This window comes from Leuresthes tenuis, unplaced genomic scaffold, assembly GCF_036924035.1.
Source record: "Leuresthes tenuis unplaced genomic scaffold, fLeuTen1.0.hap1 SCAF_2, whole genome shotgun sequence".
Taxonomy (NCBI): Eukaryota; Metazoa; Chordata; class Actinopteri; order Atheriniformes; family Atherinopsidae; genus Leuresthes; species Leuresthes tenuis.
Window position 1 is genome coordinate 5,410,469 of NW_027325356.1, and position 27,773 is coordinate 5,438,241.

The window sequence follows — 27,773 nt, forward strand, 5'->3', positions numbered from 1 at the left end:
CATTCAGTCGGGACCTTTGGGTTGGCTCTGGATGCACGGCTCACGTCGGGGGTTATGTTTCATCTCACAGATGAACGTGTTTATGTGGGAGAAAACATGTGAAACACCCGGCTGTTTATTTATTTTTGCTGCAAGAAACCGTGATTTATTTTTCAGAACAGGTAGGGGGGGGGCTAAACGTGTTCAGCCATTTTTCAAAGTTTGGCCTCGTTGCTATTAGTCAAAAACAGAGGCAGACGAATACAAGGCGTTCTTGGAGCTCGGCTCTGATTCACTGCTTTCTTAGTTCCTCCACACCGCTTCAGCAGCAGCGCTATTTCCACCCGAGGAGCGGTGAGTCTTCTCGATAATCCATTAGACTTCCATTAGCTGCGATTTGTGTGATTAGTTCTAATTAATCAGTTCAGTCTGTGGCCTTCACTCCCCCGCGCACTCCTCACATTTCATTTTTAACCTCATTTCTCAGCTCTCCACTGAGCGAGAGAACAAGGCGACGACTGAGAGAGCAAATCAAAGAGTGGGCTTCAGGTCTGCCGCTCGGTCCGAGCGCACAAACACTCAGAACCGGTTCTTAGACTGCATTATAGTGCCTGTTTTTTCTCACCACGCTGAATTAAAGGGTTTTATTGTTTTCTTGCTCTCCACGGTGAAACTTCTGGTGCTCGGTTGTGCTTCAGACTGAACCAGAGGGGGATTGTGCTCTCATGTTTTACACATCTCGAGTCTGTTCTGGCTCTGGTCAGCCCCACTCGGCCCACCTCTGGAACACTAGGTATTGATTAGAGCTGGGGCGTCCATCCTTCACTGTAACAAAGCCTATTGATGTTTGTGGAGCTCTGATTTCCCCGCGGTCAGATACCATCCACGGTGCCATCGCTTAGTGACTGGAAGCTGCTCTGAACTCAGCGGTCTGTCTCAAAGTAACCTGGGCATAATGGAGCCAAAATCTTTCCATCTGCTGCAATATGCTGCAAACCCCACATTAGAATGTGCTTTTTTCTGGGTTTGTACCAGTAGGTCAGCTTATATACTGAGGTATTATGTGATGATAATCTATCTTCCTTTTCTCTGTTGTCAGCCATTACCACTGTTGTGATAAATGAAAGCTCAATTTATCAACCAGCCTCCATTCGATCTCTTTTTCCACCCCATTTCGATGGCTCTGCTCCTATATCTAACCTCTGCACAGTTCACTTTATTTCTTCATCTGTATTAACCACCCTGAATCCATCCATCCATCCATCCACCCATTCCTCATTCCCCCTCAGCCAGATCGGAGCGCTCTGTAACTGCTGGGGAAGACTGAGAGGCTGCCTGTCACCCAGAGATGCAGACTCCTGTGCAGGCTGCTGGAGGTGGCCCGGCAGCTGTCAGTCAATCGTTAGCAGAGGGAGTGGGGGTTGACGCATGATGTGGCCCCCTGCTGTTTAGAAATTCACTTTTCTCCTCCTCTGCCAGGCCTGTGCAGTCAGTGGTTTAGTTTTAGCTTCTCAAATTAATTAATCTTGACTCTGACTCCTGGAATTCAAAGCGCCCGCTTTGTTGCATCCAGCCAAGTGTCCTCAGTCCATGGATGAACCGTCTGACTTGTTAGTTGTGCACAAATGTGGTGACTAACCATCTTTTTTTCATGATTTGCGTTGGATCCATTCGTGTATACTGAACTGAATTGTTAAATATCAGGACTACACAACGTTTCAGCTGTTAAGTGTTCTCACTTAAGCATTCGGGCCTTTGCTGAACAATTTATTGTGGAGGAAGATTATTTCTTCACCCAGAGTCTCATTATGTACGAACCATTTTGTCTTCTGCACCAATCAATCAGGAGTTTTATACCAGCACCAGATGAAATAACTGTATAACTCTATGAAATTGAACATAATTTGGACCCATTTGTGCAATCCTCTGCAACATTATGGAGCTTCTCTGCATCTTGGAGCTTGTTTTTCTCTTTCTAAACTTGAACCATTTCGTTCCGCGTCACCACTCACTTGCTCTGGGTGTCTGGTTGGTGCATAAATGTGCCAGTTCAACATATCTGAACCATGTCACACCCGCAGCCTATTGCAGTACGTGTGTGTACAGAACTCTGCACACATTTGCAGAAGCAGCTGTTTGTGAGTTAATTTGCTCATTCTAACGTGAGTAAATGACCAGCAAAGATTTGATTTTTAACAAAAGCAACACAGGATAAAGATAATGTGCATTTAAAACAGGACTTTCTTCAGTTATGTCATTTTTACAAGATAAGAAAATGTGAAAAATCAGCATTAGCTATTGCTTCTGGATGTCATCATTGCTTTATGTCTTTATAATGGAGGAGTGAGTGATGTTAATGCGATCTTTCCCCCTCTGCAGGACTCCGTGGTTTAACGGCTGGGGGTTCAACCAGCCTCGGGGTCAGTCTCTGCTGGATAAATGGAACCTCGTTCCTGAGGGCATCGACATCCTGATGACCCACGGACCTCCTCTCGGTGAGTCCAATTAACCAATCACGGCGCCCTCGTCATCATTTGTAATGAAGTTGCGCCTCATTATTCCTTATGAAGCCACTGCAGGCGGCCGTGCACGTGTGTGCAGCACTATTTTATCCAACGGCAGCAGTATCAGGAGCGAGGACTCTCCACAATTCAATATCTGTGTTGACATTCATGAGAAAGAAAGTAAATATTGTTAGGTTTTATTTTGTTTTTCGCTGCAGACAGATTAGGTTTTCTCCTCGCTGTTTGGGTCCCGGTTGTGTTTTTGCAGCCTTTTTTTTTTCTTGGCGCTCTCCATCTGGCTTTATTGAGTGATTTCCTTCCCTTTCGCCTACGGAGGGCTGCTGCTGCTGTTGCTACTGCAGCAGCCTCTGTGGCTGTTTGATTGCATGGAAACTCGATTTCACAGCAGTGTGACAGACGCTGCAAACGACTGGAGAGAGACCGTATGAGAGGAGAGCAGGGCTGATGGGAGGAGCCCGCTGAAGATGTAGGAGGAGAAAAAATGAGGAAGGGGGAAAGTGTGGAAGAAACCTCAAGAAAAAGATCAGTTCAGATGAAAAAATGCAGCATATGAACAGCTAGCCTGTTTTTACTGACAAGGTTGAGTATTTACAGCTTGTTTTGAGCTAGAAAATGCAGCAAATGTATCAAAACTGGGTGGGGGGGGTGTGAAAAGAGCTTTCATTAGTATCTGTAAAAGCCATCCTGTGCAACTCCCAGCTACTGTTGGTTGTAAACGGGGACCTCAGTGACGGCTGGGAATCAGTGATGAAACAGTAGAAAATGCTTCATGATGCTATTTATAGTCTCTGTGCTGCTGAATGTGCAAATAAGTCAAGAAAATAGCAGACTTCCAGCTCACGTGTGGGAAGATGTGACATGTATTGAGTTTCTTAGCTCCCGGCCTGCCCCCAGCCTGAGTTCTTTGCTCAGATCTAATTGATGCGTCTGGTTTTGCAGGTTTCCGAGACTGGGTTCCGAAGGAGCTGCAGCGGGTCGGCTGTGTGGAGCTGCTCAACACGGTCCAGAAGAGGGTGCGACCCAAACTTCATGCTTTCGGAGGCATACACGAAGGTACTGGGAGCAAAAGCCAGGCTTTATTAACCCTTTAGGCCCTCAGGCTTAGTTCTAAAACCCGAGTTTTTCCTCTCAGCCTCTGAATATGTTAAACCTTTTTTCTCACTTTAGTTTCTTCTTCATCGCTTTATTCTGAAAAATTCTTTCCAGTCCTGAAAGGAATTCAAAGTTTATTTAAACTGCTCATAAAAACCTTTTTTTTCCCCTTTTTCTGAAGGAATCCTTGTCGATGATTTTAGAGAAATAATTAGCTGAGCAGGTTTTATGATCTTAAGAATCGTTTCTTTCATCTCTAAGCGAATTATCTTGGTTCCTATGAGAAGGATTGTGTTTCTTTATTTTAATTACAACATGCGGTTTTCCCTCTTTTCTGACATTTTAGAGACATAATAAATGGAAGAAAATATCATCAGATTATCTGATAATAAAAAGCATTGATAATCGCTGCTGAACATGTTTTTAGTTGCTCAACATTAATGGAATAATTCAACACTTCATAAAACACTTCCAATCAATCACTGCATTCTTGTACCCTGTAAAAGCATTTTGGGGGTGTTTTCCAGTCATTTTATTACCAAGTGTAGCCCTGAACATCTCAAACGGTCGTAGATGAAGCCCATCGAGCAGCTCGAGAACAATCAGCAGCTGTAAAGAAGCTTGGAAATGAGTCGGCCTGCTGTGGGGAGCGTCTCTGGGAGATCCTGAGAGGTAGTCGGGTCAGCTGTGGTGACTGTGACCCAGACATTTATCTCAGCAAAATCTCCATTTCTAAAGTGGAGCAAAGAGTAATGTTTGCTGGAGGAGCGAGAAGTGAACATACCCCAGAAGTCTTTTCAGCCTCCTCGGCACTTAAAGGGAGCGCGACACATTGATCAAACTGTTAGGCTGGCTTCACTGCTGTGCGTTGTGCCTGCATGTGTGTGTCCACACCACAACCTTCCCCCTGTGGAAGTTACACAGCTGCAGCTTAACGCGCTGAAATTAAAAGTGACGATCAACAGCCATCGTCACTGCAGGTGAGATGTGTTTTTACGGACTGTGACGCGCCGCCTGAACACTGAAACTCTGGTGGAAGGTGCGCTGTTGGTGGTTTGAGATGAATATGACAGCTGACACACTTTCGCTGAGAAAGTGCTTCCCTGAAGCTGTAAACGGTCACAGCGCAGCCGGGGCTGTAATCTGTTAACATGAGAGCTGATCGTCACACTCTGCACACAGCAGGCTCCCAGTATGATGCCAGCCTTAGAAATAGATATAGAAATGCAAATAAATACTTTGTCACAGACACTTTTTCTGCTCATCTGACAGAAATAACAGAAAGAGCCACATGTGTCACGTGTGATATTTAATCGTATAACATGTCTGAAGCAAGTCTGAAGCTCCTTACCTCGACTCCTCTCTCTTTGTGTCTGGCTCGCCTCTTACTCCTGCGTCTCTGGTGGGAGAGACGAAGACACGACAAGAGGAGTCAAGGTTATGCAAATGACAAGTGAAATGAGATCAGGAGTAGATGTCACAACTCCTCCAACTTCTTGTTCTGTGGTGAAAGCCATCGCTCGCTGCCTCCTCCGTGTGCACAGATGTTGTAGGCATGTGTGTGAATTACTGACCCAAAAGGCAGGGTTATAAACCGTCTCATTTGTCCTCTGCGTTAAGGCGATCTCTGGTGGAGACGGCGGCAGATGCATGTGGTCATAATGTTTTGGCTCATCGGTGTCTTTCAACTCTTCACACAAGTATAACTGTTAAACCAAAGCTGTGAAAAGCAGGTAGTGCCATGATGTGAAATTAGAATACAGGTGATAAATGAACACAATTAATACTGAGAGTAAACTCAAGCATACCAATTGCTAAACAGGGTGAGGAAAATGGGTTTATTGAGCACACAAATTAGAGATTTGTGGGATTAATTTGTCCTAAACTTCCTCGCTGAATGTGTATTTTAACACTGATCCTCACCCCGCCTCCTCCCACCAGGGTACGGGATCATGACGGACGGCTACACGACGTTCATCAACGCGTCGACCTGCACTGTCAGCTTCCAGCCCACCAACCCCCCCATCGTGTTCGACCTGCCCAACCCCTCCAGCTCCTGAGACCAGAGGACCGGGGAGGGCTGGGCCGGGCCGGGCCGGGCCGGGCTGGATAAACTACTTCTTTTCTATAAATATGTCAAGTTTAAAATTAAGGAAAAAAAAATCTAAGTGTTTCTTTGCAAATTTTTGCTCTTCTCCAAGCTGTTGTTGAGACGGAGAAGGTTTGAAGATGTAGGGTGGGGGGGTGGGGATTTTGTCGGGGAGCTTTAAAGGAGAATACCGGTGTTTTATGGTGTTTTTTTTTTTTATTTAAACTTGTGCCAACAGTCCGCTTGCTTTTCACCCACAGGGTTTTTCATTGCTGTTCAGTATGAAAAACTACTTGGAGAATGCCAGATTGTGAGCACAAATGAGCATTTTTTAAGTTAGCGACAGTTCAACTCACACTCCGTCTTCTTTTATCCACGGGAAGAAATGGAAATAATCCCTTAAAGCGCATGTTGCCTTAGTGCAGAACGCCACAGGAGAACAGTGATGATTGTAAGGCATGAGCTCACAAACGCTGACTTTTTGACCCACAGGAGACCCATTCTGTGATCACAGCTATGACTTGACCACACAAAAACCAACCGTGAGGACGTCCTCCTTCTCATGCCTTCGTCGGAATACTTCCATCGCATTTTCAAGTCCGTCTTTGTCAGCTAAGAGCTGTTCGTTTGGAGCGTCTGACACCGGTATTCTCCTTTTCTTAGGGGTTTTGTGGTTAAACAATCTTGCTCTTGATAAATATTGGTCAGATCTGTAAGATAAATGATGCTTTGTGAATTTGTACAATTTCTTTGTGTTTGGTTTGCATTGGCCAGACGATGGATGCCATTGTTTTACGTTGTGTCATGATATTTTGTGTTTAGTTTCTTGTTTTCATTTTGTTTTCTCGTCAGTTCTTCTTTTCTTATTGGCTGACAGGGACGCTGCCTTAAACTAGCTTTAATGTTCTCAGCTAGAGCCCCACTCTCTGCAAGCTCAGAGAAAAGTCCTTATTTATTACCCATCATCCCGCAGAGCAACACCTGACCAACGCAGGGAGGAAAGCTATCCATCACAGCCTGAACTTTCACTTTGTATCATCCCATTATGGATTTCTGATCTAATTTGGAAAATGTATGTATAAAAAATATATATATTATATATTCATGTTGTAAAACATCTGTACTGAAAGTTGTGTTTGACAAAAAAAAAAGAAGAAGAAAATTGGGTGCTTTTTTTTCGGGGGGGGGGGGGTATTTTCCGTACGCACCTATATGATCGCGACGTTTCTCCCATCGGAAGTTTCTTTAATGTTTTTTGTAACAACTCTCCCTGTAGGTTAGACGTTCATTTTGAATGAGAGAGGAAAATCCGTCAGCCACAATCCAACAGGTGTCGCTTGTTCCCCACAACACACCTGCCTAAACATGGTTAAGTTGTCCTTTAAAGTGTGATTCTCATAGTATTTGTTTTATTGCTTTTTTTTTTTCTAATTTTGCACTGTGTGTAAATGCAATCTTGCTAGCACAAAAAATGTTGCCAATAGTTGTCTCAACTCGTCTCAACAGCTGTAAATGCTCTTTTCGTGCTCTGTTCCTCTCTCGCTCTTTCTCTGATTGTATCCCTCTTCATGGAAATGTTAGATCTCTCTTTCAGTTCATTGTGATATATTTAGCTGCCTTTATATGCAAATAAAATTGCAAGATTTTTACTTATGAAATTGTCTTTGATTTTGATTTGAACATATTTACTAATCGTCCAGGTTTTAGCCCCACGTTCGAGTCCCTAAGGAGATGTATCTGCTATGGACACACCGACATCCCACCAGTCCGACATGGGCCTCAAATTGTCAGAATGGCAACACTTAATTGTCTATCAAACGTCCCATCATTCAGACACTTTTTTCCACCCATGGTCGGAATGACGGTATGTTTTTTTGTTGTTTTAAACATCCCGATTTTCCGACAATTGCGCGAGGCTTTATGTCGCCTATTGACGTCTTAAGGACCTAACTGGTCACACCTGGGAGAAGATTAATCTTACTCCCCAATAATGTAGAGCATTGTTTTATTTAGCCTACATAAAGAACATGCGTTTTGTGGCTTGCCAAAGGATTCTTAATAGCTTTACTGTCACATCACGCAATCAAATGTGCACCAGCGGAGCAGCTGCGCACATCCAAACATCAACATAGTTAAAAAGATGCGCAATTTATCGTATACAAATAGGTGCTGAATAAATGCACATGAAATGCTTTTGAAGTCTATATCACATCTGTACACATGTTTTTAAAACATTTTAAATGCATGCACAGAAAGAAGGGACTCTCTTGTTGAGTAATGCACATTTCCTCAGATGGAAAGCCTTGTCGGAACAACTGTTGCCACCCTAACAAGGGGACCATTGTCAATTAGCGCAGAGGTCCCCAACCACCGGGCCACGGACCGGTCATTTGGTACCAGGCCTTCAGAAAGAAACTGAATAAAATATATATTTTATTGATTATCGAGTCAAAATTCTCACAGCTTGTGAATGACCACCTGTCTCTGCTTCTAAAAGAGTTCGAGCGAAAAAAAGACCACCGAACTTAAAATGAATGGATTCGCGATCCATTTCTGAACAAACCAGGAAAACCTGTCGGTGCAAGAAGATCCACTGCTGGAGATGGTAAGTGACGGAAGCCTTAAAAATACTTTTCAGACGACACCTCTGCCGGTGTTCTGGATTAAGATCAGGGCAGAACATCCTGGGATCCACCAAAAAAACACCCAATGCCTAGTTGCTTATTTCCAACATTCTATCTTTGTGAAGCGAAATTTTCTGCAGTGACAGCGACCAAAACCAAATTACGGAGTAGAACGGACATAAGTAGCACACTCGGGTGTCGTTGTGCTGAAAAGCGTGTGGCATGCAGAAGCCAAAGCATGAAATCTGTATTTTTAATAAATGCGGGTTTTTTATTTTTATAAACCTGCTCATCCCCTCTTAAAGCTCCCCTGGCTGGCGTCCTCTTTCCTTTCTATTTTACAAATGGAGACGACCTTAAAACATCTTTGACCAGGATACATTTCCAGGTCACAGTGAGGAGACGAGGAAGCCCAAAATAGAAGAGCCTACAGACTCAGAACAATAGGCTTCTTGCTTTCACAACCTTGAAGGATTTTCAGCATTAATCACATCATTTACATAGTCATCTGGGTTTTCTCACATTGCAAACACTTGCGTAGTTCACTGCTCATAAGCCAAAGCATTATCACTGAATGTTGAGCTCTTGACCTCCAACTGCCGACTTTCCTCCATTAGTTTGATCTTTTTTCATGTTAATAGAAGAAAAAGGCTTCTACCTTTCCCATAGCAGCGAAAAGAGGCAGGATTACTGGAGGGCAAAGTTCAATCAAGTAAAGTGAAGTAAATCAAGAGGTTGAAGCATTCCTATTATAAAAGTTTCTTCCAATTATGCAACTTTTCATGCAAAACCTTTCCTCTAAATAAGTGGCACTGCAGTATGTTTATATACTCAACATTTAGTTCTGTGTAATGACTTAACAGGATATACAACAGCAGTGTGTGGATCCATGTCATGTTATTCAGCAGGAATTATCATGTATATTATAATCTCATCGTCATTGTCTCAGATGAATCCTCAGCACCTCTGTTCGGTTTCAGACTGACATGCAAATGAGTTCTTCTCATGTAAAAATGTCCCGCTAAAGCCTCCATCCTTTAAAAAGTTCTCCTCTTGCTTGCAATACAAGGCGCCGTGATATACACGCCACAATCAGACATTTAAAAAATGTAAATCCAAAGAATTTGGATCGTTTCTGTTAGTTTTAGTCTTTGTATTAAGTGCATATGTTTATTATTCTTGTTAGGTCATGTGACATCACCGCACATTGTCACTTGACATTTTTGGTGGCAACAAATTCTCATGTATGGCTGTTCATGTGCAGGGCTCAGACGGAGGTCTGTTCTTACAACAGCGGCCTTATATCCGACAACTCAAGGGGGAGACAAAGAGCACAAAATTGCTCTGCAGCTGCTTTAAGTTACTTTTTTTGTGCAATGAAACAATAAAATTGTTTTTAAATCTGAGATCGCTTTAAGGAGTCGAGTCGTAAAATTAGCGACGACTCATCCGGAATCTGTAGCTGCATCGATTCTCTTGAATACAGTTTATGCAAATGTTGACGGGGTTCTTGTTTGGATGAGATAGTCAACACAGCTGGATGTACACCTGGCCTACTTATGAGGGCCATTTGGTAAATTATTAACAAAGCATATACATTCATATTTATCTGCATAACCTCTCAGCAGGTATTTATCTGCTACAAAGAGCACACCTGCAAGCCCTGATTGTGACAACAGCGAAGCAAATTACTCAAAACCCTTGACCTGCAAGTGAAATTAAAGTTCAGGCTGAAGCATCAACTGAAGTGTTAATCCTTTTTATACAAAGGCCTCAGATATCTAGCACTAAGTGTTTCATTTCCAGGATTATGTCTCTGTTATTGCTCTGTTTTAAACTGACTTCAGGGCACTGTGAATAGGTTCTAAAAGATAGGCTGATAGATATTTCTCTGGGTGTATAAACCGCAGTAAATGTACAGATCATAGCAGGTGCTAAGTTTAATGAACCTTTAACAGATCACAAACAGGAGCTGGGATCAACAGCTGACTCAACACGTCACACTCAGCAGAAGAGAGGAAGAATATGGCTGTTTCTCCAGTACTTATCTGCATATTCACAATGTTTCAGCTCTGGCTCTTCTCTACCCCTCACCCGCACAGATCCCTTGTAGGCCAAAAATAAAATGGGCTTGAGTTGTAGGGCACCCTTGCCAGGATTTCCCACCAGCCCCCTTTTCTCATCATCACAACATCAAAGCAGGCCAACCAATTAACTATTCTCCGAAAGGAGAGCAGCAAGGCATCGCCCCACACCCACTAGATCCCCCTGCACATTACCATAATCCAGTCTAATCATATTAACATAGGCCACAGATGAGCAGAGGAGACATGGCTGCTCAGGCTCTGCTGTGTTAGTTCAGCCTCTTAGTGTGGATTGTGGATTCTCACATGTTGTGTATCTGCAGTCCTTTGATATACCGTCGGCTCTCATCTACTGTAGGACTTAGCCTTTTAATGTAGTCCAATCCTGCCTGACATGGTACATGTTATATCCTTAACATGTTGTCATGCTAAGAAGCTGAGCATTAAATGTTTGCATGGCAATGTGCAAATTAATACTCTTAATAACATGTGGTAAAGCTGACACTTTGGGCTTTGAATGCTTCTGTATATGTCAGGACACTGAGCTTGACATCAGTATCAGGACTACATTGTCACAGTGAAATCATTTATTTTTCCTTTGCACTTTGGGATACAAAGTTCAGGAATCACATGTTTCTTTGTAGATTTTTGGACCTGCTTGTGCACAGTTTTCAGCAATCAGCAGGCATGCCATATCTGAGTTTTTGACGTTGGTGCTGTTAATGGAGAAGATCAATTTTAACAAGATGCTCTCTGTTGTAGAGTCTGTCTCCAACTTCCCTATAAGCAGGAAAACCAGTCCATCTCACATGTTCAGTAGCTGACGAAGCTACAGTTGTGTGAAGAGCTTAAATTCTTATGGGTTTTGTTAAATCTCGACTCTGGTCTTTATCATGTGGAGTCTGAATGTTCTCCTTGGACCTGTGTGGGCTCTCTTCAGGTACTCCGACTTCCTCCCACAGTCTAAAAACGTGTATGTTGGGTGAACTGGTGATTCTAACTGGTATGAGCATGTATGGTTGTCTCACTTGTTTCTGTGATGGAAAGATGAAATGTCCAGGATAACCTAAGACAGCTGGGATCGACTCCCTCTTCCTGCAAGCCTTCATCAAAGGATGAAGCTTCTATGAGAGATGGATGGATGCATTGGTTGAGTTCACAGGTAAATACTTGCCCATGTCTATGCAGTTACCATTGAAGCACACACTGTATATATAAGATGGATGTAGTCACTGTGATGTCAGCTTTTGGTTTGTGGACTATTGTTTTCCAGTTTGTCATTTTGGTTGTTAGCATGACATGACAAGCAAATAGAGGATCTGACCTAGAACTAGAGGACACTGGATGTGAATATTCAAACCCGAAGCACACTCTGTTTTATCATCTATTTCACTGAAATGAGACCATAATTTACAGATTTCTGTATGAAAAGGGCACTAAACTAGAAGCTCAGACCGTAAATTTATCAGGTGAGTGTCTACTCTGGTAGTAAATCAAGTAAGAACTACAGTAATTTGACTGAGAATGACAGTAGAAAGGATGCATGTTTCCAGCTCTTCCACTTTGGCTTGACCTCTCAGACCCAGACGCTGCATCGAAAATTCATATAATTCATTCAGCCAACAGTTTTGTGAAAAAGTAAGTTAATTTCACGAGAATACATGAATATTTTTAGGAGAAAGTTGACAGAGGACACATTTGATTGGCTTTGAAACTGTTTTTAGAGATAAACAGGGTATACTTGAATGACACCATTATTAAATAAGAGTGTTAACAGATGTCATATTTGTCTGCTTATAAAGGAAAAACACCCATGGCCTCATAGGTTAGAGCTGCCAAATTGAGGAAAAATAGTTCCATGTAGATGATTTACCTAACTCAGCATTAGTTTCTGACACTGGCTTGCTGAAATCTTTAAACATTCCTCCCTGAACATTTCTATAAGTTATGAGATGTCTGACGGTTGTCTTGCGTCTCCAGCCTGTTGCAACCTCGTAGATTTTCTTCTAGTTATTCTGCTTTAACTTGGTCTCAGTTTCTCTGCAGTAACAGTATCTTTACTTGAGCGAATTTCTCTAGTGATCCACATTTCTGGTTAGGGCCGGGCGATAAAACGATAATGATAGCTATCGAGTAACTTTTGCTCGATAGAGATATGAAACACGGTCGATATACTTTTCGATAGATTACATTCGTCCATCTTTTGACAGTCAATATAAATTTCTCCGGCACGCAGCTATCGCTATGGAAACGGCAGGAAACAAGGACGTTTCTCATGAGTCTGAGCAGAGCAACAATAACAACAACGTTAATAATGGCCGCGTTTCCCAGATTCGCTAAGAAGCTCTTAGCGAATATAAGTAATGAAAGACCTTTCGGGTCGCAGTAATGGGGGGGCGGGATTCTCACTCTTGCCTTCATTCAAAACTTGAGAGCCCTGATAAACTTGAGTGAGACGATGGCATAAAGGAGGCACAGAGACAGATGGCAGGTTGTCTCCTGATCGGTAACAAAGTGATTATGCTGCAAAGCTGCAACTGAAACAACAAACACACTCCTGGTAAATTAGCCTCTGGTCCGGTTATTCTTTTTCAAACATATGCTATAGCAGGTGTGATTAGAAATCATTACTAGTACAAGTCAAGGCTTTCTGTGTCAAAACTCTTAATCTGTTTGTCCTCTTTCATTTTACAGACTGAGCTAACTACACTCACCTGTCGAGCTGAGACATTAAGCCCACAAATATCTAGGAATTATGGGAAGACATGTTGCATAAAACAAGTGAATAAACAACGTTTGGATTGTTTTTAACAATCGACTCTCATAATCCACAATTAATGAGCTACATGAGCCTCGACCAAAGGTTAAATAGGCTTAATATAGCTAACAATTTCAGTGCTTGCTTCTCCGTTATTCGTAACATAAGTTATTAAAATAATAAAATCTGGAACATCAATTACTGAAATGATTAACTATAAAGTGAATCCAGTGCCATTGATAACTTTTCAAACATTTGTAGGACCATTAAAACATAGAATTTTTGCATAGTACAAACAAATAAACTAAATATACATGTCAGCACCTTGAATACAAGGAAGCAATTAGTTAGGCCCAGTGAGAGAAACATTAAGAGGATAATTCAAGGAAGCACCAGAGCTTCGTGGGTAATTGAACAATTCTACAGGGTTAGGTTAAATGATGCTCATTAGCTTCAGCCAGTGTTACCATGGAGAAGAGGTGTGTATGAACGGGTGTTAATTACTGAGATGCACATTGGGAGTATGTTTCTGTGTACCTCTGACTTTATGCAAAGGAATCTGATATGTTCCTACACAGTTTGAATTAACCGGCAGGAGCTTTGCATCGATGCTGTACGTCGCTGTGGAAGAGCTCCATATTAGCATCCATGGCACACAGATCTGTTGTGTTTCCTGGGTTATCCATGCTCTCTCTCTGCCCTCTCTGTTAGAGATAGCCTCTCTGCCAGTCGGCCCCTCATGTCTCAGAGTCAGGATGTTTATAGCGCTGCCAAACTGCTGGCTGTATTAATTATCCTTCCTCAGGCAGCTGCTGGTGATATAGGGTGGTTTTCAGGTTAGCCTTCGTCTCCTGCTGATGGATACGGGGCAAGACACGGTGAAGGCTTACACACTCTGAGCAGCCACATTGACCTGACTGATTGTGTGTGTGTGTGTGTGTGAGGCTTATCCTGGTGCCAGCACTCTGCATGCTGTGTTTATAAGGACTTAATTGCCTGTCGGTGGTATTATTGTAATCTGGAGCTCATTTGGCACGAGTGGAGCTGCTATGAAATCATTTTCTCAATCAGAGTCATGCTTTCCATTTGCTCATCTCACCCACGTTGCCTCACTTATCATCTTTTCAGTCTAAATATTTTTAGTATACCTGTTTACATTATTTGGGGTTTGTTTGAAAAAATTGGACATGGGGATAAAAAGCTCCTCACAGTTTCTAACGAATCAAAACTGACACATTTGCAGAAATTTGTGTATTTTTTGCCAGGAATGTGAAAATACTGGGCAGATTTGTCATGCGCAACTGTATACAAATCAAGCAGGCTTTGCTTCGGTTTCAATTTAGCCAGCTCCAAGTGTAAAACTTGATTAAACTGAACTGAAAGTTCATCAGCTAATTATTTTCCAAGTTAATTATTTCCCCTGCTGACTGGATTGATGAGGCCATTTCTTTCTGCATTCAGAGCTTTGAAAGAATCTCAGAGAGCTGATTGAACTAGGAGAGAATTGACCCTCTGGCCCACACAACAATACATGATTATCACAAGTGGATCTGCTGAATGACTGGAGATGATTAGTACCTCTGCTGTTTCTTTACATCGCCACGGAAACAAAAGCTATATTTGTGTAATGGTATATAATTTACCACCTTCCAGATTTTCTCCCTCCTCTATCTCTTCTGCTTTGTCTTTCCTCTATGACGTTTTCTAAGCACCTCATTGATTAATTGTGTGGAGTTTAGAAAATTACCGTAATTACAGTTATTAGGTGCCGCTGTCCCATTATTCACTAATCAGGAACACTGTAAATGGACAAACCAATATCCTTCACCGCCGGAGTAGCTTTAATCCTGATGGTAAAAGTTTCTACTTTTAAACTGTTTTCATTCCCTATACAAAAATGTTTGAATTTGGGCTCAAAGACTGGGCTGTGAGTATTTATCATTAGGTAAATATGTCCAAAATCAGCCTTATCTGAGCTGTCAGTTATGGTGCCTTGTAGTCTTCCTTCAGAAAAGCTGGTTTAGCTTCATCATTTCAGTGAAAGAAGTTTATAATGACACAGACTGTTCTGTGTTTTATGGGTGATCTTTGGCATTGGATGTGAATATCCTGCATGATCTTCCAAACTTCATCCACTTACCTCTGATCCATTTGTTTGACAACATACCCAGCTGATGCTGCATCCAGTGGTTTATATGGGCTGAATCCTTTGAATCCCACCCATGCCCAAGATGCTACACATACATAACCAGTGTGACAACCTTAAAGTTTGAGCAATCACGACTGAACATTGACACAAAACTGAATCTTTGGGTTAACAAATTCTGAAAATGTAAGTGTTTTTCTCTGTGATCCTACGGCTGATGTAATAAAACGAGAAAAAGTTTAGAGAAAGTAGAAAAGAATGAAGCCAGTGCAATTAATCTCAACATTTCAAAACCAAAAGCACCACAAGCCCAGCACATGCTCTGTCCGGGTTGTGTCAGGCTGTATTCTGAGCTCTAGCTGCACCCTGCGGTCGGATCATCGAACTCTGCTCACATCTGGTTTTGACTGATTAGGGTGAGGACACACGCAAGGTTAGAGGTTTGCGGATGTGGCTTTTAAGGCAAAATGATAAAAGATAAATGGAAGAATTAGAGGATCCAGCTCCACCTTCCCACAGCTTGCAGTGAGAGGCTATTCATCAGTTTTGTTGTGAGAACAAAACTAAAAATCATGGTCCACAGGTGCAGTTAAGTTGCATGTTATGGGACTGTTTGCTGAGATATTACCCATCTGTGTGAGGAAATGTGAATTGGGAACTTTTCTTCTATCCATAAAATAGTGGATTAGATGACTGTAGCAACCTGATATCACAGAAATATGTAAAATGACCCTGTCTCCCCCTCGGTGGTGGTGGTGTCTAATGTGTTGATTGATGATTCGTTATGACAGATACTCTTGTTAAGGTGGACATTCACAAGCATAAAGACCTGAAAAGAAAAAGATTCCACTGGGAAGACAACAAGGGTACACCGATGGATAAAAGCTACACTTAGTTTGAGTCTTCAGTGGGAACATTCTTAACGTTTTTCCTTTGGTGTCTCAAGGCTATTGTTACTTTTATTTTCAGTCAGTGTTTGATTGGGTTTAGGCAGCAAAAACTGTCATTTCGAGCACCTTGAGGTGGCATTTGTAGTGATTCAGCAAACAGAATTTTCTGCTTTCCTCTGAGTTAACAACTCGTTGACCCTCTCACAGAAGTGCGGGGGTCAGGTGCATTTAACTTTGGGTGGTTGCATGGTTAAAACGGTCCACACAAAGGCAGATGCGTGCATACATTTTCCTTTTACCAGATTTATAAAGCCGTTCACTCAATCGTTTTTATTAAACACACTGGACACACAACCATATTTAGCCATGAATGGACGCACACAGTCGTTTACACATCAAAACATTGTTTTTGCCACAGCTAACAAGGGCGTAAGACTGGAAACTCCTGCTTTACGTGAGGTGGATGAACACAGCATGTGCAGAATAAAGTGCTGCATGAGATGATTAGGAGGGTGAAACAGATCTATAGCTGAGGTTAGCTGAGCCAACTTAGTAAGGTCTCCCACAGCCATCATGCCCCACATAAAATTAAATAAGAATTTATAAGAAAATAGAACAATTATCATAATATTAATCACCATCCTACTGAAAAAGCTTGTGAAAAGCTTGCTTTATGTGGCCTCATATCAAGGTTAAATTGCTCCAAGAATGTGTTTCTGAGGAATGCATGAGTTCTGTCTTTCTAAACACCAGGTTGTGTGTCAGAAAAGGTGTCCGTTTGGCTTTTTTCCATATATTTATTAATCTGGCCCCAGGTGTCGTCACCACTGCCGGGGGCGGAACCCGTCACCCTGGTAACCGAGTAGAATGATGTGTGGCGTGACAGAAGGACGAGCTGCTGAAAAAGCTTCCAGCTTTTTTGTGGTGCAGTATTTAACACGTCACCTGCCTTCATCGAGCAACGTGACGTTAAGAAGCACTTTTCTGAAAGCTGCTGACAAGCATTTGTTGCAAAAGTAACAACGGCAGCCATTTTGTTTACCCCTTTTTTTTTGGGGGGGGGGCATTTTGAGTTCCAACATCCACATCTGATACATCAAATGCAGCAGGAAACACAATATTTGGCAAGATGTTTAGCTTAAATTTGTTCATCTTGACTTTTGGTGACTGAGTCTCATCTATTTGAGCAACAATCAACCTGAATTGTTAAATATATATATATATATATATATAAAAATCATTGTCTGTGGCCGACAGAAACAAAGATAAAGTGTTATCAGTAACCTTGAGACTCTCTCTCTAAAAACAAATGATCAGGTTAGACATCTCGGGGGAATATTGAACTTTAACAGCCACATTAAATCAATGACATCAGCAGCTTTTTACCATCTAAAAAACTTTGCCAGAATCAAAGGAATAGTGTCTAAACCTTTGATTGTCTCCAGCAGGTTAGACTACTGTAACGGCCTGCTCACTGGGCTCTAAACGGGCTGTAAGATGGCTGCAGTACATCCAGAACTCTGCTGCTCGAGTCCTGACAAGAACCAGGAAATACGACCATATTAGTCCAGAGCTCAGGTCTCCTGTTGCTCAGAGAACAGACTCTAAAACAGCTCTGCTCGTGTACAAGTCTGTTCTCAGAGAAATAAGAACTATGCACTGAAAGTTTCCTGCTGGTGCTCAGAGTCAGGACTAAACAAGGTGAGGCTGCCTTTCAGGTTTATGCTCCTAAAATCTGGAACAGTCTTCCAGAAGATGTGAGACAGGCCTCATGTTCAAATCCCGGCTGAAAACAGTTTATTTAGCTGTGCATATGACAACTGAAAGTATTTTATCTGCTTTTGATTTAATTAATGATTATTTTTATTTTTCATGGAATTTTATTTGCCTTCTTGTGATTTTATGTAGCTGTAAAGCACTTTTGAATTGCCTTGTGTGCGCATTGTGCCTGAAAGCAAGCATGAAAACAGAATCTTTACTTAGAATTGTCTTTTCCATCCATCCTCCACCTCATTAACATCATATATTCTGTCGCTCACTGAATTCAACTTGTGTTTTTTTGCATAAAAATATCCGTCAGTTTAAAATTGTTCTGGCTTTTCTGACAAAAAAAACGTAGCAGGAGCTGTATCTTTCATGTCAGTTCATTCAAAAGCAGCAGATTCTTAAATCTCAGAGAAGAACCTTTCAAGAAACAAAGCAGTGCGTCCCTTCGCCTGAGATGTGAACAGGCAGGCAGACACGATGAACAGTCATGCAGTGCAGAGGTTAATACTTCATTAATGTCTGATTAATGTCTTCAAGCTGATTAATTCAATTGAGCCCTTTATTACACTGTGTGTATTAATAGAAATGAGGGAGTCCTCAGCAGGAGGTGTTGTCTGCCATATGGGGAGTATTACGGCTGCGTTGGGGGAGAGGGTGCAACCGGCGCCCAGGAATCCAACCACAACACTGGTGGGGTCAGGAGGGCAGAGCCAGGAGGTTTGGGAAAAACTTAATTTAAAGAGAAAAATAAGTGTTTCCCAGCCGGCGTCATGAACTGACTCCACAGTCGAGACCCAGCTGGAAGCTTAAAGCTCACAATGAATAAACCATGAAGTCAGAGGTACACTCAGTGTTTTCTGAGTGGTCTGATACATCTAAATGTAACCATCGCTGGTTTCAGTTATGCTCGTAATATGATTAGAAATTATCATTATTGTGGTAAAAGAAAAATTAGGAGAAGGCCTAATAAATTATATCTGAATCTGGAACGTGTCACTTTTATTAAATATAGACAAATCCAAAGAAATGTTCAGATTTGTAGTGGTTTATGTTAAAGATAACAAACAAACAAAATATTTGATGCTACACATCATGTTTCCCATCGTGTTCCATCTGCTTGCTTTAAATGACACTTTTTAATGGTTTGGGAACTGAGGACACTGATTGTTTCAGTTTTTCAGAGGAATCTGAGTCCATTCCTGCTGAATCCCAGATTTCACCTGCTCAACAGTCCGTGGTTGTTGTTGTCTGATGCCCTTTTTCATGATGCTCCATACATTTTCAATAGGAGACAGATGTGGACTGCAGGCAGCCGAGCTCACACACTCTGTGTGTATGAAGTCGTGCAGAATGAGGTCTGGCATCGTCCTGCTGAAATAACCACGGACCTCCCGGGAAAAACGTCACCTCGATGGTAGCATCTGTCTCTCCAAAGCTCCAACATCCAGCTGTGCATCAGTGGTACCTTCACCCAGATGAAGCCCTCCACGCCATGGACTCTGATGCAGCCCCAAACCATCACAGACGCTGGCTTTAAACCTTTCTCTGAGAACAGCCTGGATGCTTTTTCTCATCAGTTTTTCCCAGAAGCAGCTGAAACGTGGACTCATCTGACCACAGAACACGTGTCCACTGTCTTTCTGTCCATCTGAGATGAGCTGGAGTCCAGAGAACAGAGCTGATATATGGCTTCCTCCTGGTGTGATGCAGCTTCAGGTCACATTTCTGGATGCAGCAGTGGACTGTGTTGAGTGAAAATGCTTTTCCGAGCTCCTCCTGAGCCCATGTGGCTGTATTGATCATGGTGGCCTGACGGTTTCTCATGCAGTGCTGCCTGAGGGCTCCGAGCTCATCCAACAGTGGTTTCTGTCCCTGGCCTTTCCACACTGAGACTTCCCCAAACTCCCTGAATCTTTTCACAATTGTGTGCTCTGTAGATGTTGAAAGACCAAAGTTCTTCATAATCTTTCACTTATTTCTGAACTTACTGATGACTCTTTGACACAAAGTGGTGAACCATGGTTAGGTTAAACCTTTGGTGGATGCTCCTTTTACACCTAATCCTGACACCCTCACCTGTCACCAATTTTCTGCCTTTCTGTGCTCTTCTTCCATGATCATATCTTTAGTTGAAAATATTAAGATTTCTGTTAGAAGGCCATCATGGGGTATTTATGTGTTTTGTGGTATTTCCTTGGCTCTTTCTCCACTGTACACATATATCCCATCAGCCTGTGAAACCATCAGCTGGCACCAGCGTTTCTTCTTTTACCCCAATGACATAAACCTCTGGCACACACACTCGATCTGAGGCGTTACAGCTGTTGTAGTTGGCACAACTGCGTTTGCACTGAAAGTTAACAGCAGCCACTCGACAAGAACCCATCTGCCTTCACATGACTAAAGATCTTCCTACACCATCTGTGGCGGCTCAGTTGAGTATGATATCCTCTGTGTCACGGTTGTTTATCCTTTCACTTCTGCCACACGGTTTATTTCTAAGAATTTATACCCTGATATACTGATACCCTTTATCAATTGGCCGAGTATGGGCATATATTGATGCAAGGTCGACATGTCTTTGCATTTCTAACACTAACTCCAACTGTTTTAGTAATAAATGCACACAGTACACTAACATGGCAGTTGTTCTGTCATTTAATTATCTGCATGTTTAACGTTTAAATATGGTTTTAGCACATATCAACCCACATCTTTATCCTCAGAAGATGCAGCTGTTTCTGTTTGCTTCTCTAAATCGCGTAATTTTATCGAAATTGGTATCGATATATTAATCGATATCTAAATCACAGTTTGAGAGGTCTATAAACTTCTATCATGTTTAAATCTTTCATTCTTTTGAGAACAACTCCATTGAAAGTCCAACTTACACAATTTAAAATGCGATGATAATAAGTATCGAACTAGTCAAACTCAAGTGAAGAAAAACAACCAAAAAAAGCAAAACAGACTATGAAAACTGGACATTTTTAACAACTAAAATGGCAACTATATGATTCAGTAAGTCATTCCTGTATGTCATTGTGTATTCACTGAACATGTTTCCATTACATTTGTCATATTCTAAGTTGCTTTTTACCTCTATGAATATTTCAAGGTTAATCCAAATTTCTATGTTGCCTTTTGTTTTTACTGTTACTTTTTTTAATAAAATATTCCCGTCATTGTCAACATGTCAGCCATATTAGCTCAATGTGATTAAACAGTATGTCAGCGTTTGTTTCAAAACTTTTCAAAAAGTTTCAAAACTTAGAGCAAGTTTATGAAAGTAGTTTTAGCTGTTTGAATCCTAACATATTCAGACTTTAATGAGAAAAACTATCATGGGTTGTTTTTGTACCTTTTTGACAAACAGCCCAAACTATCACGATCATCATATCAACACAATAATCGATCTGAAACTGTTGTTTTCTGTATAATGTTGTCAAATCTACCGTGTCTCACAGGTGTTGATCGGGGTGTTCAGGGTTATGTCTACCGCTGCAGCCTTGGATCCAGGGTTGACTCTTTAATTAGTCATTATTCTTTCTCTTTTTTTCAAGACAAACGATGTAGGTGCATGGCCTTCTTTAATTGAATGTCCTTTTTTTTTTAATTACTGCCTTTGTTGGCACTGGGGAGATAACAAGAATATCCCTCCATCTCCTCTGGAGCTGAGTGAAGGTGAGAAAACCTGAGATGCTCAAAAACCTGCTTTTCTTGGCACAAACATATTCATAAAGACAGTTTGCATTAAGGTATCTCGTATGTTTTTGTCTCATCTACAATTATTAAGCTTGTTCACTGATATGAGAGGGAAAAAAACACATGGAGCATCGATGTAATACAGCGTGAAGTACGCAACTTTTCTTAACCTGCACAGAAGGTCAAATTGCCTTTGTTCTCTAACTAATTAAATCCCCAGTAATTACTGCGACACCAGGGATGTCAGGAAAAATAGATGAAGAGCGATTCAGGAGCAATATAGATCTAAATGAATGCAGACAACATTCATCACATATTTCATGGAGCCACTGGTAATGGGGAGACGTTGTTATGACCATAATGATGGCTGATTTGATCAGAGAGGTTTTTTTCAGCTTATTCACAAAGCTCAGCTGCAAGGTTCACTAGCAACAGAGAGAACAGGAGCGCAAAGAGTTGAAGGAGCATTCATCATTGTTCTTGTTGCTATGCAACTCACTAATTAGCCTTAGCTATCTAACCTGAAGAAACAAAAGGGATCAGGTAGTTAAAAATAAAAATGGATAACAGGAAGAAAAGTAATTGCTCCTGTTGTTCTTGATGCAAAGGTTGAAGAGCTTCCACAGGTCTGAAGGGGCATTGTTACGTTTTTGAGGCATCTGCCTCTAATCTGACCTTTTGTTTTCCCCTGAACGAGTGATTTTGACACCAGGGTTTTCCTGCTGCACAGTCTCAGATTAACCAATTGGATAACTATTTCTTTAATATCTGCTTTTGATTAATCAACAGACTTTTCTGCCTGTTTGGAGCCTTGTTTCCCCACTAATTCATCTAATGGGTAATAAAAACTGCTAAGTTTGCTGTTCTGACTCAGTTTGCAGCTTTGATGTCAGTCAGGACATACAGTTGAGATGGGAAATGAGAACTAGTTCCACTTTTGACTTCTTTCCACATATGTTCACATTCAGTTTGTAACACAGTTTTTCTTTTCGATGGGTGTACTTCATGGAAAGGCTGTTGTTAGCAGTTTTCCCATTTAGTTTAAGTGACAAACTGACACTTACAGTACAAGAAGACAAAGGTTGATCTGACTGGTTGTACTTTTTTGTGAAAGAACTTGTTAGAATATATATAAACTGTAATGCATGCTCTCCTGATCTTACACAGCAATGCAGTTTTGAGAGCTGAAGTTTTTCTCCTCTGATCCAGAAACACTTCTGTCTTTCACTTGAACTTAAAACAATTTTTAGCATCAACTTCATAATGATAAATGCTGTCATGTTGAGGTCTTTTTATTTTTATCTCATTTTAAATTCTTAGGATTGTAAAAAGATGTAAAAGTAATCATCAAACTGAAGACAGGCAGATGAATTGCAGGCTGCAGTCCCCTCTCCAGTGGCAGCGACGGAGGAGGGACAGCTCAACAAAAATCTCTCTGACACATGGAGACATCATTGAACTCCTCCTCCTCTGCATTTGCTGCACCCAGCAGCCTCTCTCCACACTCCCTGGCCTATTTCCATCTATAAAAAACACTCCAGTTCTCTCTCTCTCTCATCCGCAGAAGTGTGCGCTCTCAGTCCTACTGCATCATTATGATCGTAAAGCCACTCAGCCACAATCGCACACAGAAAACCACCTAAATCTGGATGCAGAAACTTCCTGTCCCTGTTCGGGATTCTTCAGCTTTATGGAAAAACTTACTAACCAGACGGGCTGCTCTGGAGTTCATAATCCTTTTGGAAGAGAATTTAGGTCAGGTGTGTTGAATCATAAAATCATAAAATCATAAAATCATCAGTCACGCTCATATTTAGCTTGGTGTGGTGATTAGCACGGTCGCCTCACAGCGAGAGGGTTCCAGGTTCACTATGTGGAGTTTGCATGTTCTCCCTGTGTATTCTCTCCAAATATTCTCTCAGGCTTCCTCCCACCCCCCCAAAAACATGCATGTTAGGTTAAATGGTGACTCTAAATTGTTCCTAGGAGTGAGTGTAGATGATTGTATGTCTCGTTTGTCTCTGTGTGGCCCTGTGATGGACTGGTGACCTGTCCAGGGTGTACCCTCCTCTCGCCCAATGACAGCTGAGATAGGCTCAAGCCCCCCCCCCCCCCCAAATTGGAATTAAGCAGGTATAGAAAATGGATGGATGGCTCTGAATCAGTCTTAAGTCGGCCATACAGACAGACAAAGAAAACAGAAAATTATCCTCACTTGTCATGAGTAGAAACATATGAATGAGAAGCTGATTTGGCTCAAAGATCACAAACTGTCACATAATAACAGACACATTGTTTCTGCAAAGTATCTCAGATAAGGTTTGTTGTCAGAGGCTGAGAAACAACAGACTTTCGGTAAAGGCTATGTTTTGATTTTGTCCAAAAATACAAATCTAAATGACTCCACATGGAGTCAAATAAAGGCCTTTTCATATCATGTGTCACATCAGGGAAGACGCAGGTTATCTCCATAAGTCTATTGTGTGCCAGCTCAGATGGGAAACAGCTGGTGAGTCACATCATTTTAATCTTTGGCTGATCTGATGTGATTAACAATTCTTCTTCTTCGAAACAGGCAAAAATAACCTGAATGTAAGCACATGAACTTTCATTGCTCATTACTGGAAGTTTTTTGTAGTTTTTACCATTTCCATTCACCTTTCTTCTCCTTTAAGGCAGAACAGAAAGGGGCCGTAGATACTCCGCTGCAACGTGACCATCTGATAGAAACTTACTGGTTATTTTGTGGATGTCCTGTTTTAATCGTGTTGACAACTTCATGTTCATTTTAAAATACTTTGGTTTAGGGCTGGGCACATTAACACGTTATTTTTACGTTAACTAATGAATTCTTTATCGCCGACAATCATTTGTCTCCCATTAACGCAGTTTTCATTATTTATTATTTTTGTTGTAAACGTCTGTTGGTCACCGGCTTTTATTTTGAAAAGTCCATCGTGAGCGAGCCTAGTCTGTTGCTTACTGCTGCAGCGCTCACAGGAAACAGTCTGAAAAGAAAAGAATGGCGAAAGAAACGGGCTGAACAAACATGGAGAAGGTTATGGAACTTTTTACATTTTCATTTCAACTTCTTCCAGACGGCGCAATCGACAGAGCCAAAGTTATTTGTAAGCACTGCAACGTTAAATTGTCTTATCGCCGGAGTACTTCGATCATATGACTGCACAGTTCCAATAAAAGTGCATTATATGCTACTTTTGAATTCATTATTGGATTTTGCGTATAACAACGCGATTAATCGTGATTAATCACAGGAAATCATGCGATTAACGCGATTAAAGAATTTAATATTTGCCCAGCCCTAGTTCTAACCTTGTTCACCTTTACCAGTTCTACACTCACAACTGCGTTTAATTAACCATCACCTACCTTTGCAGTCCATGAATATTCACAGTGACTGATTTCCTGCCTTAAGTTCTATCCTCCTTGCATTTTCTTCTATGTTTTTGGACTATTGGATGTTTTATTACATTTTTTGTCCGCCTTGCCCTGTGCCCTGTGGTTTAATTAGCAATATTTACTAACTACCTGTTTATGACTCCTGTTTTTTTGTTGTTTTTTTTTGGGGGGGTATTAGATTTTTTACTCTTTCTGGTGCCCTGCCTCTGTATTCTTCTTACTAGAGACCACATCACTGCTGCCTATAAAGAATATTTATGAGCACAACAGTAAATGAGCCACTGTGGCATCTATTCCTGGGTGGTTTTTGCACGTTTTTTGTTATTTCAGTAAAGAGAAATCAACTGAACTTATACTGAACTTAATTTTTAGACAGTTTTTGTCTTCTGTTTGGTTTTATTAATGTTCCTTCCACTTATCCTTAAAATCATTGTGTCAAAGCCTGGCACAGGGAAATGCAGTTATCCACAATCTTACAGAAAATTTGAGAGGACATGATATCACATTCATGCCTGTCTGCTAAATATTAGCATGCTAACCTGCCTTTTAGCATCAGTTAGCACATAAACTACATTTTGGGGGGTGGGGGGTATTAACATTTCTTTTTATCTCTCGCTCGTAAGGAGATTATTTCCAAAAATGCTCAACATGTTCTTGTCTTTCCTGATGTACTGTAATAGCATCATCAATCATAGGAGTTGCATATCCATAGCTATGAAACAGGAAATCCAAACACTGACATAACTTGAGAACACCTTAAAAGTTAGATTATGTAGAAAGTGAGAATGGGATGAAAATGAATTCATTTTAATAAATCAACTTCAGTGCTTTGAGGTTTTACAAGCCTGTTTGAATACTGCTGCATATAAAGAGCTATTTCCAGCCTTCCCAAAATCAATTTCAGACTTTCTTCTGTCATTAAGAATGTGGCTCACATACCCAAGGCCACTCAGACAAATCTGTGATTGCTTGGCAGTCTTTGTTACCCACAGCAGTCCTTTCCAAGGGCACAAAGGTCAGACATGAAAGCTCTCATTGGAAGAAAAAAAATCTCAAATGATGAAAGAAGGGCAACAGGGAGAAGCTACAGATTGATGGTCTCCAGTAAGCAGACGAGGAATCATGTCCTGAGGGAGAAAGAGAGAAACGTTGAAAGAGTTGTTTGTTGCACTGACTGAAAGGATTGTGAAGATGACAGAACATTTGGTGCACAAGGCCCGCTTGCTGCTTTTGCCGCCTGCAACTGGTTAGCCGCCTTAATGCTTCTTCCTGTGTGTATTGATTCAAATTATGTGCAAACACAAGAATATGCACACACACCAGCAAACACAAGCACCCAGATATACACAGCAGTTCTCTCTGAATTTGACATGTGTTTTTATTAAAGAAAGCAGCTGCTCGATAGTGCTAAGGAGTAATGGAGATTGACTTTGGCATAATTATACAAACCTCTGCATGAATTTGGCCCTAATGGAAGCTGAACACTTAACCCAGACTAAATGCAGAAGGGCAGATCAATGCTGAGGGGCTTTTTTTCCCTTCTCCTCGCTTGAACAGCAGCCAGCTCTCACCAAAGCAGGACATTTACATATGCAATGCATCTCCTTTAAGATAATCACAGCAAGGCGGTACCCCTGCGCCTCGGGACCCGTCAGGTAGCGATGCCTTACAGGGTTTCAGAAATGAAGATGCATGTCTGAAAAAGCCTCTGGTGTGAAAAATATGTTCTAGCTTTGTGCACACACAAAAACATGCAAACCACAGACCACTTTAGACTATTTCTGGGTTTGAATATCAATATCTTTGTTCCTATAACAAAGAACAGTCCTCTGTTGAGGAGATTCTTTCCTTTCCTTTTTTGCTCAAGCTGCAGTGATCAACATTGTTTCTGCAAAACTGATGTCTTAAAGGTTTTTGTTCACGGATGGATTTTCACCAGCCAGAAGTGAGCTTTGAAAATAGGATTAATTCATTTATCAGTCATCAAAAATAAACTGTTTAGAAGCTCTTCAAAAAGAGCTCAAAGATACGTAAAAGTAAAACCATATATTATATATTGTCAGCTTTATATAGTGGAGCAGATGACCCTGGTGGCAGGACGTCTCATTGGAAAGTACCAGCACAAGGACAAGGTCCTTTACAAGCCTCTCACCTTTCCACTTAGCAAGAGGTTTTTTGCCCTCTTGCCAATTGAACGAGGACAAACACTCTTGACTCATTAAGATGCAACATACTTGTTGTTGTTCTATATTACAAGGCAGATGGACTAGTTGATTCATCCACTTTTTTATGTTTTCATTGTGTCGGTTTGTGTGTTTGTTCCTCTGGTTTCTTTTCATCGGGTCCCTGAACTATAAAGCAGGATTTTTCTGACTCAGAGAGGTAACTTCAGATTTGTCTCTGGGTTTTCAGTGTCAAACAGGTGGTTTGCTTCTTACTAGGGAAGTACGTCATAGTAACAGGCGATGCCAAGCTAAGCTTCTCCATTGCAGCTTACATATAAGAGCGCTGCCTGCTGACCACTCGTTTCTTTTACAGTAGGGGTCTCAAGCTTCAGTCCTGCAGGTTTTAGATGTTTCCCTGCTTCAACACACCTGATTCAGATTAAATGGACCACTTGATCCCCTGTTTAATGATGCATTGATCTGAATCAGGTGTGTTGAAGAAGGGAACCTTCTAAAACCTACAGGACAG

At 41.4% G+C, this 27,773-nt stretch overlaps 1 protein-coding gene across 3 annotated transcripts in view; it reads left to right on the forward strand.

The window, feature by feature from the left end:
• mpped2a (metallophosphoesterase domain containing 2a) overlaps positions 1-7,343 on the forward strand; it is a 70,753-nt gene extending 63,410 nt beyond the window's left edge. For all 3 annotated transcript variants that reach the window (XM_072379969.1, XM_072379968.1, XM_072379970.1), the window contains 3 exons: positions 2,359-2,474; positions 3,444-3,557; positions 5,538-7,343. In XM_072379969.1, the coding sequence (XP_072236070.1) occupies positions 2,359-2,474; positions 3,444-3,557; positions 5,538-5,656 (349 nt within the window). In that variant the 3' untranslated portion in view covers positions 5,657-7,343. The remainder of the gene's footprint in view (positions 1-2,358; positions 2,475-3,443; positions 3,558-5,537) is intronic.
• The last annotated feature ends 20,430 nt before the right edge of the window (positions 7,344-27,773 follow it).